Consider the following 13,764-nt stretch of genomic DNA (forward strand, 5'->3'; position numbering starts at 1 on the left):
TCTACTCCATATTAGGAATGAGGAAAAGGGCTCTGTGGCCTTGAGATGAGCACGGAGCAAGCCCCTGGGGAGTGATCAGCTGTGATTGTGCTGATCTTATCGGATGTTGGCAGGATTCAAATGTCAGGCGCACGCTTGGTGCTGCACTGGATGTTTGAATTGCTCTGTCTGGCACGTGGGTGCTGGAGCATATCTGTGATATGCCCCAGCACCCTGCTGCTCTTTAGTTTAGTCATGCAAAACCTTTGCTTCTGAGAACCAGAGCTGACTCTTGCTTTATTGGCTGATTTTTTTTTCTAGAGGATTCTCAAAACAAACAAACTCTTAAGCAAATGAATAGAAAAAAAATAAAACTTTCCACTTTATCCCGCAAAAAAAGTAGCTTTAAATCAATACAATCTGATTAATTTAAAAGTCCTTTGAAATATTCAGCAAATCCGCCGTGAGTTTTGCTTTGATTATTCAACTTTATTGCTGGAGGAAGAGCACATTTCTACATCCTCAGCACTATTTAGTTCCATTAATCCCTTTACTTAACAACAGGCACTCACTCTACCAACTGCTCAAGGCTCCCATTCACCAACTGTTTGCAGATGGGTCCCTTAATAAAGCTGCAAAATCTACATTGCTCTGATGCGAGTGCTGTGAAAAGGGGCTGTTTTAGGGGCATCGTTCTTAACTGAAAACTGAAAATGGGCCCCATTTTGGGCGTTTGTTCACACAACAGCTGCATTTTGGAGACCAAAATAGCAAATCTAACGGTTTTCAGCTTGGGCACTTGTCTAGACGCTGAAAAACAGTTGGCTGTGGATGTAAGAAGTAAAGACCAATGGCTGTGCATTCACAAAATGACAGTACCAACTACAAGCCTGGCACGCATACGACCGAGTTTCTGTCTTTTGAATCTTGTTATTGAAGTCGACTTACCTTCCTCACAAAGTAGGCCTTGTCTTCCATAAGGACAAAGACAAACTGCCTCCAGTGGCGACTTTGGCATGCATGTTGCCCCGTGACTGCAGGGGTTGCGGTCACAGGTCATAAACTGGCACAGCTGGCCAGCGTAAAGTGGGGGGCACTTGCAGAACCAGTCCTCTGCATCGCTAGAATGGTGCAGACACACAAGGACACATATTGTAATTAAACCAAGAGCTGAAACATCATGTGCAGATGTGTGTGTGATACATGGGACTGGCTATAATGCTTGGAAACTGCGTGTCTCCAGATACACACTTGGATGAATTTAAGCAACACGTAACATGCACATAGTAGAAGAGCAGAGCACACTTTTCCACCAAGATGGAAATATTGTACTCTGTATATTAAAGAAAGAATTAAAGACAAAGAATAGTTGAAATATATACCTGTTAGCAAAAAAAAAAAAAAAAAAAAAAACACAATTCCCAGTTATACAGTAGTTATTGGGGCGTTGTCAAAGTAGAATAAACACCCAAAAAGTTGGTGTTTTTTTTACAGTGTACACAGCCTAATATTGTCACGGTTGCCATCACATTCTGGATCCAGTAAGAGAGAGTGTGAATAAGACGATGAAGAATAATAATTTTCATTCTTGGCGGGGTTGTTGAAGGTTCACAAAAGTTGTCGGCAAACATGAGAGAAAATTAATTCCCTTATCCTCACTTGTATTCAGACGTAGACCAAAATATAACAGATTCACGCAAAGCACATGTCCTACCTATTGTACCGAATGCGTGTTTCATGCAAATACATTGTGTATATCTTTAGTAATCCCGCTCACTAACACACAAACCAGCAAAGCCAATGGGTGAAAACAATCGTTCTGGTTGTCTGGATCTGTATATACACGACCACATCATTCGTCCTTTCGCACTGAATAGTCCTTGCTTGGCAATAAGACAAACCAACAGTCAAAGTAATATGGTGGCAGAAGAGACATGTACCAAAGGTTTCCAGTCACAGATAGAGGAGGAACTGGTGAGTTTCAGGCCCATAAATTAATCATGTGCTTGGTGCAGCAACTCTGCAGGGTGTGTTTTTGCTCCTTGAGAAAGTGGCTTCCAGAAATGAAATATTTACATTCTGTCAACTGCGTAGTGCATTGTTAGACATGACTGAGTCTTCTACCGAAGAAAGGATTATTAACGCCCATTTGTAAGATGCAGTGATACACAGCCGCATACTTTCGCTACTGCAGTACTGCACATTAATTTCTAAATATCACAGATGTAAATTTGTCACAAAGATCAATTGTGCCTTCCAGTAAACAGGTACCGGTACATTTGTTCGAATGTCATCTGATGAGCTCTAAGAATCGGGTAACAGTAAGTTGCATGTCAATCATTGAGAAATGAGCTACAAAAGTGCTTGTATGCCACTGTAATAAACTGTATGAGGACATATCATGCATTTCCGACTAGTAATAATAATAATAATAATAGATTTTATTTATAAGCGCCTTTCAAGACACCCAAGGACACTTTACAATAACAAAAAACACAAAACAATACGGGTTGAGCAGCGGCAGCCAAAACGCGCCAGCGTTCACTCAACCCAAAAGTCAGAAACAAGGGAGGGACAGGGGGAGAAAAAAACCCCCACGCTCGAACTACCCTCATTTGAGGATAATTTGAGTGAGGCAAAAAACTCCTGCACAAGCATATGACAGTTACAACAGGTCACAAGACATAAACAATGAAGACGGTGAAACAAGGGAATGTATGAGGGAGGGGGTGATGGTGGGGGACTAGCTTCCGTGCGTACTTAGTAAACAAACGACTGGTCGAGCTCTGAGCAGTAGGTGTCAACAGAGCAATTTGACTGGACGATGTGTCAGTGTGATGATCTTGCGATTGCCTGACATAATTTCCACACCGTTGCAAGGTCACATGATTCTCATCCTGAATTCACCCCTATTTTCAGGATACGTTTGTATGGCGTGCCTTAAAATATCCTGCCTTTGACTTTCAATGTGGGCAATCTCTTACTTGATGCTATCCATACACTATGTTTTGAACGGCCATGGCAGACGCGCCAATGTTTCAATGCATCAAATTCAACAATTTTTATATTGACTGATGACACTATATTTTAATATTTACTGGAAAATGAGTGACTAACAATCTGGTCAACATAAAGTTCTTTATTTGAAACGCAATTCCTCCTCCAACCCTCGAAAGGCTGGTGGCACAAGTGCAATTTCTTATTTTTTTTCTTTCCTTTTAAGTGTACCGTTGAGAAATTAGGTTGCCTGGGCGCCCAGATTGGTCTCAGTCTGGAGCCCTGATGGATGCTGGTACGTTCCCTCTCAGCCCATCACATCCTGATGTGGTCCCTCACACTTCTCACATTCTGTCAAGTCTTTCCACGGATGAAACGCGAAGGAACTTTGTGGCCATGGAAGATTGGCGTACTGTTGTGTCAAATGGAGGTCTGAAACGTGATTACCTTGGCCACTGGGAACATCATGGAGATGTAGAATTAACAGTGTAACACGGTCACTATCTTAAAAAGAGCCAAAACAAACAAAAAATAAATTATACAAATGTGTGTGTGTGTGTGTGTGTATATATATATATATATATATATATATATATATATATATATATATATATATATATATATATATTCATTTGGTAACATGAAATAAATGCATATTTACCACATGCCGGAGAAAATTGTAGCGACCAAACCAATGGACTAAACAAAAGAAAACAACAACAACAACAAAAAAACTAATCCTGTTCATGACTTTTGGTGCAAAAACATCACTTGCCTCCAGCTGTGCAGAAAGAAACTTAAAAAAGAAACAAAATGCATTACCTCAAATGAAGCCCAAATAAATTGCCACAAAACGGAGCTCTGCATGCGTGCCACTTTGTGTTTGTGAGTGCACTACGCTGAGCAGAAGAAGCCAGTTTGAAAACACTTTACTTTTAATTGGCCTGCTCCAAATCAGATTTTTGTGGTAACAAATAGTTGCTTCAATCTGCCTCTGTCGGCCACTTTGATGATGAAATAGAGGCAATTTTTGCAGAACAATCTAAATACGTTATAGCAAAAATAGAAAAACCTTTAAAATGTTTTTTAGTGATTCACATAGACGTCAGACGTCGCATTTCTGTCAGTCAGGAAGTAATTAGCACTGTCAATGCTAACATTGCTCAACTAAATTAACTGTTGATGCTTGGTTACGAATAACAAACTGCAATATAACAGTTTAGAAGAGTATTACAGAAAATACATTCCACTTCTTTATTAAGATTGAGGTCGAGCTGTTATGTAGAATACAAAACAGTCTCGACCCAAAGATGGGAACACCAGTTATTTATCAATCTTTACAACACTGCACTTTTTTTCTCCCTATCAATACCTCGAAATAGGCCATCGCAGGTACACTTCAACCAGCTACAGCATGTTGCTGGATGCGTCTGTAATGGACTTCAGGTCGAAGCACAAGGAATGTATGTAATATACAGTATGTACGTAAGAATGTAAGTAATATACAAGGAACGCTAAAGTATGGAGCGGCCATGGCTCAGGATGTATGCCATGTCTAATTTAAAATCACTGTCCAGTTTGAGACGCAAGTTCGAGGCTTACCAGTTAAGACTCAGTTCGAATAGCACCAAGCACTGTCAATAAAAAAAAATAAAGCCACAGCAGCAGGAGCATCGCCACACACACTGGCGCACTATCTGTCATCTTCAAAGCCTTTTTTCTACTTTTGTGATCTACTGCAATTCCAAAATACAGTGGTATACTGTTAGAATACATCACAGTAGATATGGTGTAAAATTTCCCACACCCACTGCTATCCTTTGATAATATACTGTCATTCAAAATAAAGCACGCAAACGTACAGTAGGTGGACTGTATAATGGCAGTAAATTAGTCGTGTCCCTGATGCCAGTAATCAACTGCTATTTTACTGAGAAATTCTTTACAGTGTATCCTCCATACAGTATAAGAGGAATAGGAAGAATAAGATGTGTTGACACGCTGCCTTTCGCAAAGGCCTTTCGCAGTAAATTACATACGGAACACTTGTTTTCAAGTGCTTGTTGATATGGAAACACTCATCTACAGGAAGTCGCTGATGAGGTTCTGCTGTCATGCTAGCCATCTGGAAGAAGCAGTTAGTCCGCATTATCCTTCGTTAAAAATGAAACGGAATCAATGTTTCTAGTGGATATCATTCAAAGACAAGAGCTGCTTTGGTATGAAACACTTGCCCTCCATTATTGTAAACAAACAGCGGGATACCATGACAATTGAGGGCTCCGGCGAAAGGCGGGAGGATAAATCATTTCAACATCACTTCGCTCTTCCCTCACTGAATTTTAATACGTGGCAAGGAATAAAAGTAGAACTTGAATTTATATGTCACATTCACCTGATGTACTCAGGCTTCTGTTTGAGCAGACGGCTCAACGACATTTCCCTGACCTCGTCCAGTCAGTTTTGGCTTGCCCGGCAGTGACGAAGGGCGATGTCTGCTGAACCTCCGACGGGGTTATTTGAAACACACTGTCAAAGCAAAGCATCACTCACATGCAATTCCTTTAAGGAAGGAGGAAAAAAAAAATAGACTCTCAAAGGATCAGACATTATTCACTCTTTGCAACCACTCTCTGTGTATATCGAGACGAGTGCCCAAACGTTTTTCTCCAAAGGCTGTACACAGAAAAAAAAAATCAAAGGATGCACACGTACCAATGTGACATTCTTCTCCTTGAGCTTTTTTTTAAGATAATGAAACCTATTCATTGTTTTTTTTTTCCCTGAATAAATACCAAATGGACTAAAAATGTGCTCTTTGATTAAATCTGGCCTCAGTTTCAGGGCCTCACCCTGGTTTTCAAATTCCTTCACATGCACTATATCAGCGATTGGAGATATTGATCCATGAATCGATTGCAATTGATTACTTGTATACATTGTTTGAGCCATCAGAGGTCGTCCCACTGATGAAAAACAAAAGAAAGTGATGCTTTACCTGCTTGTACGATAAGGGCAACTGTTGTTCTTAAATCAAAAGTAAATAGCAGGGCGGGTGTCTCCTTGAAAGCATCTCTACCGATCACTGTCAGTAGTGCCTGCCTGGAGAAAGGCAGCACTTGCATTAAGTTTGGCCAACAACCATGAGTACCTTGTGATGGGGAAAATAAAGAGAGCTGATGTACTACCGAGTGAGTGACTCGCTGCATGCTGACTGCGAGTGTTTCCATTTGAAAATGATAGTGTCGATGGATATTAAATGTGCTTAAATCAGTGACATTTTCCCTACAGGAATTTGTATTTGATGAAATCCACAGACCAGTGACAATGGCCCATTCAATCATACCTCATTATAGATACTGATAAGATTTTAGAGCGACTGCACATTTAACTTACTGTGTGAGGCAACATCCCCAGCACTCTCTATTTTCAAATGATGAATTATTCATTCAGTGAATTCTCAAAAATAGAATGAAGTTATCCTTCTGATCATTTTATCTAAATTTAATCTAGTGCAGTTCGTAAGGCTGGGTGATATGGCCTTCAAATAAAATTCCCCTGAATTGTTCATTTTTATCCCCCCACTCAAATAAAAAGAGGGAGCAAATAAGATAATATTATTCAAAATTTGAGAGAGCGGGAGGCAAGAAAAATAAGCCTGTCTACAACATGAGGCTTTGGGCATACCCGGTACCGCCCCTAAAGTGAAAACTTTCTGATGGGGGACTTACAATAGGTATAAATAGGCATTTCGAGCCCATTTTATTCAGCCATGAAAGGTTTATTTCATGCTGTTGTCATGTTTGATGTAACTTCATGACGCTCTTAATTGTCAAGTCAAACCACTGGAAGTGGTCGGGGTAAAAAAAAAAAAAGATACACTGCGACTGGCCGGGAACCCTGGTGAAGTGTGTTGTGCATTTGAAAATGCTACAATATGAATTGTATGTAGTTTATAACAAAAGCTGCGAGCACCATTGAACTGGATCGGTGTGGGGGTAAATAACAGATTTTGCAACGTAGAAATGTGCATTGTGTCTTTTAGAATGTGCTACGGTGATCGCCTTCCACCTGGCTCCTTTTTTGTCATATGTAAAACATCCATCCATCCATTTTCTAACCCGCGTATCCTCATGAGGGTCGTGGGCGTGCTGGAGCCGATGCTCGCTGTTCTCGGGCAGTAGGAAGGGTACACCCTGAACTGGTTGCCAGCCAATCGTGGGGCACACACACACACACACACACACACACACACATCTAGGGACAATTTAGAGTGTTCCATTAACATGCCATGCATGTTTTTGGGATGTGGGAGGAAACCTGCAGTCACGGGGAGAACATGCAAAAGCAGCACAGGAAGGCCGGAGCCAGAATCGAAACCTGAACCTCTGCACTGTGAGGCCGACATACTACAGCATGCCCACAACACTTGTGAGGGTAAGCGGATTGGAAAATGGATGGATGGATCTGAACGAAGTCCATATAACCGCTGAAACATCTTACTATATAAGTAACAAAACCCGCAAAGAGGGGACAAAATTATTCCTCTTAAAAGTCAATTCGGTCTGATTCCCCCCGAAAAATGATCATTGATTGAATTGAATAATCACTCGAACAAAATGTTTCAACTAATCAGTGCCACTTTGAGAAGGTGGTGGCAGCAATTTCATTTTTAGTTTCAGCGCCACACTGAAAAGAAGAAGAAAAAAAAACAATACCAGGAGCAATTTAATTAGCCACCTGAATGTTTGGGATTTACGGGCTGCACATTACATTCACTGTTTTTCCTCCTCGCTGCATTCTTATCTTCTACAACACATAACTTCGTGAATCAATCGGACGCTCAAATGGGATAACCTAGTAGCTTTTGTGGATATTTAGCAGAGAACAACTATTGTGCTAATAAGCACATGAAGAAGGCACCGTGTGACATCAACTGGTTAATATGCTTAATTATCTTATTAGGAGGCACAAATTATACTTGCCAACTGTGAGTTTGAAGAGTACAAAACTTTAGCTCTACTCTGTGTGAGGTAGGCAAAATCAAAGGGCGAGTGCCTGTTCACCTCACAAATGTGTGCTTTGTGCAATAGCCGCTAATTGCTAAAAAAAAAAAAAAGACTGTAGATTAATGTGGATGGCTGGACCTCTGCCTCAGCAAGTTGCCAGGCAACAAACAGAAAACTGTGTTGTTGGGAACCGTTTTCCTAACTGTACTTTATAAATTGATAAAATAATAGCACATCATTACCATTAAAAAAACAAAAACCACTAGCTGGTTGCAATGCTTTTGATCTTGCAAGATGATAAAAATGCGAGAATGCTGTGTATTTTTACAATTCATAGGCTGGACGACAAGGTCCAAAACATTCAGAACCTACACAATCGTGTCAAAAGATCATCCATACATCTCTTTTCTAGCAAGTGATTTCATTAGGGTCACATGTAACTGGAGCGCATCCAAGCTGACTGATCAATTACATGTCACTGTACAGCAGGGACGAAAATGATGGAGGGGAGGGCAGTTTTTCATCAACACTAGTGAGGGACCAAATAGGACCACACACTTCCTATTTAGATGTATGACAAAAGCTGTGCCTTAAATATGGATAAAATATGCCCAAAACACACACTCTTAACATATTTCATTTTTCATAATGCATTTCTCCATGCATGTACTGTACATAGACAGTTTTCACAGAAAACCCCCCAAAACAAAGCAGAAGACAAAATCCATCCATCCATCCATTTTCTGAACCACTTTATCCTCACAAGGGTGACGGGGCGTGCTGGAACCTGTCCCAGCCGTCTTCGGGCAGTTGGCGGGGAACACCCTGAACCGGTTGCCAGCCAATCGCAGGGCACACAGAGACCAACAACCATCCGCGCTCACCCTCACCCCTACGGACAATTTGGAGTGTTCAATCAGCCTGCCATGCATGTTTTTGGAATGTGGAAGGAAAACGGAGAGAAAACCCACGCAGGCCCAGGGAGAACATAGGGAGGCCTCTGCACTGTGAGGTCGACGTGCTAACCACTGGACCACAGGGCCGCCCAGTTTATTTATATATATTTTTAATTAATCAAGAGGCCACTGAGAGTGCAGGCGACAGTTATCCATCCCTGTGCTACGGTACAAACATAGTGTATGTATAAACATTCACATGCACATTCACATATATGAGTGACAAAATTAGTGTATTGAATTAAACACATGTTTCTCGAGTGTGGGAGGAATGGAATACAATGGAGATTCAAACCTGGACCCCTTGACTGCCTGGCAGTCGCTCTAACCACTAACGTACTACATTGTCATGGAAAGATTCCGTTTTTTTATAGACTTTTTATTTTAATATGCTATTGTGCTCCAACAAAAGACAGCAACAGTGAAAGCTGCAGCCACCTGCTCCTGCAAAAGACTCGCTGCATGCCCACACAAGCGCACCAACATCAACAGCAGGTCCCCCAGCAGGACGCACACTGATAGGAGACGTGGGAGTCAAACTTTACTCGCTACCCTGTTGTAGATCAATAAAATTGGCTGTTGTGAGTTACCACATAGCCACAGTATCATGATCTCGTCAAATACTCAAATTTATGCTTAAACAGAAAATGACAAATTTCTGAACTATCACAGTGAAGAAATTATATTTTGCTTACATAGAGACCATTTTTGTAGATCAAAGAGTATTTCTGTTTTCATTTACAGTACATATAATGACTTGGCGTCCAATGCATTGAAGACGAGATTTATAAATGTCACACGTCAGACATCAGAATGCCTTTGGCATTTTGCAATGACGTTACTAAAAAGCCTGATATGCAAAGATGCCCACAAAAGAATACGCTCCAGTTTGACATTGATATGGAATAAACAACCTCTGGTCAGGTGAAACCGCAATCGGCCTTGTCATCCGATTGTCTCACAGCTGTGCAACCAAAGGAGTAAGAGAGCTCTGTGAACTCTGACTGACCTGTATGGTGCGTGTCGTACAAGAAACTGCATATGTGCATCCATCAGACTGAGATAATTGCGAGACCGCCACTTTAACACATGACAAATCAGTAGTACCACAAAGCCATCACATCCTAATTGGCATTCTCCGAGCCTTTTCTTATCACAATAATCAGGGCGCCCGCTTTCATTTCCTGTTCAACAAATGCAAATGTTAATAGATAGTGTCATAACAATGAACAAGTCATTTAAAGCACCTATATTCTGGATTAGCCAAGGGGAAAAGAGTGTCACAGGTCATCTGTGCAGACGAACAAAGAGGGTCAAAATTGCGAGCAAGTGAGGTGTGATCGTGTTCTGATGAGCTCAGCTGGCTCAACACAAAGGCAGATGGAATCAGATTACAGATCAATTTGGGAAATTAATGTCACCTCACTCTTTCACCTTTTGGTATTGAGAACACAGTATCTCATACAATATCACTCGAATATAAATTATATGCTTTTGGAATGAGACAAGTTCTTTGTAAATGTGAGGCCGAAAAATAGTGTCATTTTATAACATCGTTACATGTCACCTATAGACTATGCACTTACACACAGTAACATTTAGAATGTGTAAAGGGAATGGAGCAACATTTATTGTCTGAACCACTTTGGAAATCCAAAATTGAAATCCCAAAACTGTATTACACAATATGTAGTCTATTGAGAGACCTAAGCTCAAGATGCTGCTCTTACCTCCCGACCAAATTCAACAGCTTTTTCAACCAAACGTTATTTGGGATTTATCGATCATACGATGCTGATCAGAGTTGTGATTTCAGGTTTTGGTGGGTCTCAGACAAATTTAACCCTGGAGAACCCAATAACCTTTTTCTTCTTTGGAAAATGATGAATTATACATTAATTGACTGCCTCAGGTATATGTTCACTGAACACCAAAATATATGTTTTTTCAAATATTCAATGCTTTAATCCTGATTTAGGATTAGGGCCAAATCTGACCCTTTGGGATTTAAGGGCAGGATTTGAGTAGCAGAATTTATAGGGGCCACATTTGACCCCGTGGGTTCTCCAGGGTTAAATCGGGCGTGTGTAATACATTTGCTGGCAATAGTGATGCTTTACTGATTTTTTATTTTATTTATTTTTTTGCCATTGGGCAATTAAATTATCTTGAAACTTGTGCTCCATTGTCAGTGTTTTAAGTAGTTGACAATTGTGCTCTTTTAATTAACACATGTTCCAGTTTATGAGAATGGTTAAATACAATCAGTCGACCTCAGGAGTCTTCATGAGTGTGAGATTATTTTATTTTCATTATTATTCTACCGAAAGTGTTTATAAATGTCAAACCTCTCACTTTAGTCTGTATATAAAAAATATATATGATCTAAAAGTAATTGAGGGCAGAGAAGCAGTACTACGCCGTGGATGGAGAAAGTCAGGTGGACCATCTTCTCACATTTGGATTTTTCCCTTTGTATGTTTCATCGAAAAGGAAAGATACAAGGATGGTTTGGCCTCGGCAGACGTCAGTGCTTTACTGCGTGCAGTTCTACTTTGTTATTCAGGAGCAGGGTCAAGCAATTTACAGACTTGACTGATTTAGACAAACCTTTGAGAAGGAGCATGTGCCAAGAAATCTAGAGAGGAGATTGTTTTTTTTCCCTCCGCACATTTTGCGTTATTGTTATAAGACACGCAGATGTGTGCAAATGGAATAGATGGAGGTGGATAATTGGGTGCTAATCAAAGTTGAATTTTGTATTGATTTACAAAGTGGCTTTCACTTGCAAAAGCAACGGAGTAATTACCTGACACAGGTCCCTCCGTTGCGACATGGAAGGTGCTGGCAAACAGGTGGGTCACAGTTTTTGATGTTCCTCCCTCTCACGGCCTCACCCACCAGGAAAATCTCCTTTGAGTTGACCTGAAGTTGCCGGATACATCCAATAAATCCTCCTTTTGCAAGCCCGTCATGCAATTCCCGACGGGAGGACGCAAGCCCAAGAAAAATGGGCCCAAATGTTCCCTGCAAAAAAAACAAAACAACAACCGAAAAAGCAAAAGATCATTTCCCCTCTCCTATCATTTACATCCAGCTCACTAGTGTAACCCTTGATGTTAATTAGTCTTCTCTTCGTTACTTCTTTATTGTCATACATTTCAGATTGATGCTGATATGAAGAAGTAGGCGATTGCATTTTATGTTGCTGTAATTGTCCATTATGGTTAATAAGTCATCCTTGTCAAGGAATGGACACATTTGATATTTATATTGTTTGGAAAAGTATATAAAACATGAGTGCAAACACTTCCGTCACATATTCGACAAATTATGGATTTTACATGGGGACATTAATTATTGTATTCAGAGATGTTTTTATTCAGTTGGACTGATGTGAGTTGTGAACTTCTCCAAAGGAGGCTTTTGAGGAGTCCATTTTTTTCATACTTGGCCATTAGAATAACATTCCCATTATTATGTTTTATGTCTTGCCTTTAAGTTTGCATCAGTAAATTAACTTGAAAAATCAACAGTCGTCCTATTTAGTGTGTTGTGTGCCGTCACTCATCCCGAGGACAAAGTGAATGGGGATAGGTGTGGTCTGAAACAGTGAAATATGGGTTTTGAGGGACAGCAGCAAATGAGTCTCTTTTGCAGACGCCGATTATTCTCATGATCCACAATGCTATCAGTTTGAAGCTCATAACAATAGATTTGTGAGAACGGGTACTTGGGACTGAACTACTTCATTTTTTTTTTTTTTTTTTGTAGTTGACGCTAAGGTGATGAGAGTCGGGTTGACTTAGAATAGATGATGTCTTCCATCTTTAGTTTCAGTCGTCAAACGCGTCTCCAAACAAAAGTTGAGTCACTTACTCGCCTGCTTTCCTTGCTAGCAAAGTCCACACCCCTGACTCGCTCATCCAGATATCTTCCTGGCTCAGAACTCTAACCCTAATTTATGAAATGCCATTGCAGGGTTGCTACAGTATGTAAGCAAAAAAAGAAAAAAAAAAAAAAGAAAAAAAAATCAGGAGGTGTGAATTTTTTGCAATAACGAATTGTAGTAAACCTGCAGTTGTTGGACGAGTGATTGCGTATTCACTCACTGGAACTGATTTGGCATGCAGTTGGCAACATCCTTAAAAAGGGGTGTAGAGTAGCCTGAATTGTTTTCACCTTGAGAAAGAAAATAAATCTGTCGTCCAGATCATCATATTTTTGGTAGAACCAAAAACTACATGAAAGCCATGTTTTGATTTAACGCGTCTTTATTGGCCATCCTGCATTACATTAAACTTGGGCTAGAACACCCCCAAAAATTGCTATGCCAGCACCAGCGAATTGTCTAGGTGTCCTGAAATGACCCAGACGCAAGAAATTCATCTTTGAAAGGATATTTGTTTTGCCATAAGTGATATGGCATGACTCCTTCTTGTGACTGGATTCAATACAGCCTTTAGAAGCTTAAAAATTACAATACTGAATGGAAGATAGGCTGCAGTGACATTTGTTTCTTTTTTCTGTCAAGAAAGGCCTGTGTCATTTTTTTCCATTGCGCCCTTCCCCTCCACATATTCAAAACCTTTTCGTCAAAGATCAAACAATGCAAACCATCTCATCCTCATTTTTCTCATACACGAACTTTTGATGAATGAGATTTTTTTTTTTTTTTTTTTTTGCCAATGTTTCAAGATTCTTTTCCATTTTTCCTTCACAATAGTTGAACAGCATAGCACAAATTCATTCCTGTTTTTACATTAAGATGCTCAATTTTATGTTGAGAGGGAAGAAATTTCATCTGTGCTGTACGGTACACA

At 40.2% G+C, this 13,764-nt stretch overlaps 1 protein-coding gene across 1 annotated transcript in view; it reads right to left on the reverse strand.

Moving 5' to 3' along the window:
* Nucleotides 1–13,764, reverse strand: part of eys (EGF-like photoreceptor maintenance factor) — a 141,193-nt gene that overhangs the window by 11,133 nt on the left and 116,296 nt on the right. The window contains exons 41-42 of the mRNA XM_086122554.1: nt 11,751–11,968; nt 928–1,100 (exon numbers count right to left, since the gene is read on the reverse strand). Coding sequence (XP_085978680.1) covers nt 928–1,100; nt 11,751–11,968 — 391 coding nt within the window. The remainder of the gene's footprint in view (nt 1–927; nt 1,101–11,750; nt 11,969–13,764) is intronic.

This window comes from Hippocampus guttulatus, chromosome 10 (genome assembly GCF_054856545.1).
Source record: "Hippocampus guttulatus isolate MCC_2025c chromosome 10, RoL_Hgut_1.0, whole genome shotgun sequence".
In the NCBI taxonomy this organism is placed as follows: domain Eukaryota; kingdom Metazoa; phylum Chordata; class Actinopteri; order Syngnathiformes; family Syngnathidae; genus Hippocampus; species Hippocampus guttulatus.